General features: G+C 31.6%; 1 protein-coding gene across 1 annotated transcript; it reads left to right on the top strand.

Annotated features, from left to right (window-relative positions):
* Positions 1-1,135: 1,135 nt before the first annotated feature.
* LOC109591513 (uncharacterized) lies at positions 1,136-2,222 on the top strand (the record flags this gene model as incomplete). The annotated part of the gene is made up of 2 exons (XM_020007241.1): positions 1,136-1,344; positions 1,396-2,222. Coding segments are annotated over exons 1-2 (1,005 nt in total), but the record flags the coding sequence as incomplete, so codon positions are not given.
* Positions 2,223-2,259: the final 37 nt, after the last annotated feature.

Genomic DNA, 2,259 nt, shown 5'->3' on the forward strand with positions numbered 1-2,259 from the left:
GACTTATCTCAAACCACCTCAGGAGGTGGTTTGAGATAATCAAACCGGTTTAAGTACTGAAGCAGCTGTATTATGTATGCAATGTAGCATTGTAAACCGATTCAACCACAGTTACGTGTGGACACAATTAAGCTGGTTCCTGAACCGCTTTGATCCAAACTGGTTTGTAGTGTAAACGGGGCTATAAAGAACATCAAAGAAAATAGATTTTACATTTTACCATAATGAATAATATTGCTTTTCTGTTATCTTAGCATTAATAATAATAAATATCATTTAAACTGCATCATTCATAGACATAAAAAACATCAAAGAAAATAGATTTTACATTTTACCATAATGAATAATATTGCTTTTCTGTTATCTTAACATTAATAATAATAAATATCATTTAAATTGCATCATTCATAGACATAAAAAACATCAAAGAAAATAGATTTTACATTTTACCATAATGAATAAGTGTCATACAGCATTACATAATGCTGAGTCAGCCTATGAATTTATATTGAAATTAATTAATATCATTAACTAATGTGATATAATGCAAATAAAGTCAGAGAAGGAAATTACTACCTACATGAGTACATGTACAACATAACTTCATGTGTGTAACATTATATAAAATAGACAATAGATTTCTTATAACACATCACCATAAACCTGCACTATAGCTTCCTTGCTTGCTTACTGCTATTAGCATTACTGTACAAGATAATTTATTGGTGAGAGTAATACCGTATTTGTGCCATATGTGCCATTGAGGATGCTCAGATTGGAACAAAATGGCATATTTTATATTGGTGATTTCTTCATAGAACCACCAATCACCAATATTAATTCCTTGCCAATAAATCATCTTGTACGGTATAGTATTATTATAAGTAACATCACTAACATGGTAGTGTTTCTAAAGAGGATTCACCCCACTTAGCTGCCATGACTTTTAAAGTTTTGCAGGATTGTTTTACTATTATTTTACTTTTATTCCTAATATTTATTATTATTATTATTATTATTATTATTATTATTATTATTATTATTATTATTATTATTATTATTCATGATGTTTTGCTGAGTCACATACAACTGCTGCATGAATACAAGTTATCATTCATTTTGCTTATCTGTTGCTATGAAATTGATTATTGGGGAAAAACAAGTTTATGTTGCATTGTGCTGCTATGGACTCTTTAAAGATATATCTTGTACTTTTCATTGGTATACCATTTTTTCTTGCTCTTGCCACAGCAATCATTGTTGGAATTATTGGAATTAGTGGTTGCCGTGGTCTTACTCCTGATAAATTGGTGAGGATCATGTTTCCATATATCAAAAGTAAAGGTAACAATTCTGTAATGTTTGGGTTTATATTAACAAAACCGCACATGAAAGGGTTCTTTTGGGGAGTGATTTGGATAATTTATCAAGTAGTAACAACATTTTTAACCAAGATCTTCGTAATTTATGTCGGCAATAATAATTTAGATTCATCTACCAGTCATGAGTTCAAGTGTTTTTATGATAATGGCTCAATAACTAACTTACCTGCTATAGAAAGGGAGGAACTAGAAGAAGATATCATTTGTTTTGCTTTTAATTATAACATAGTAGGAGCAATGGATCAAGCAACAAGTTCACTAGCACTGGGATGGGTCATTGCATCTATATCTACATGGATTATATTGAATCTGAACTACGCCATCATACAGTGCATAGAGTGTATTGGGGACAAAAAAAAGAGGCTTCTTCATTGCTATAAAATAATTTCAATCACTTTTATGGTGATCATCCTACCAATAAATTTTACCATACGAAAGGCCCTACCAATAGTAGGGGCCTTTTATTATACACAATGGCTCCGTCAACCAGAAAATACTACAATATTTGTAGCCATTGAGGCTATTACACATCTAATTCCCATAAACATCAAAAAAGAGCCAAATAGTTTAAAGGAGTATTGTAACGAAACAATGAAGGCACAAATAGAAAAATGGAAAACAATAGAAATCAAAAAAAGGGTTGCTATATATATGGCAATCAAAAAAAGGGTTGCTATAGATATGGCAAAGCGTGAACACCAAAGATTATTACTTGACATAGAACAGTCTGATAACGAGGCACAGTCTCATAACGAGGCACAGTCTCATAACAAGAGGCCTTGTTATGAGACTGTGCCTCGTTATGAGACTGTGCCTCGTTATCAGACTGTTCTATGTCAAGTAATAATCTTTGGTGTTCACGCTTTGCCATATCTAT

The sequence above is a fragment of the Amphimedon queenslandica genome, unplaced genomic scaffold, assembly GCF_000090795.2.
Source record: "Amphimedon queenslandica unplaced genomic scaffold, v1.1 AMPQUscaffold_7970_Cont20083, whole genome shotgun sequence".
NCBI lineage: Eukaryota > Metazoa > Porifera > Demospongiae > Haplosclerida > Niphatidae > Amphimedon > Amphimedon queenslandica.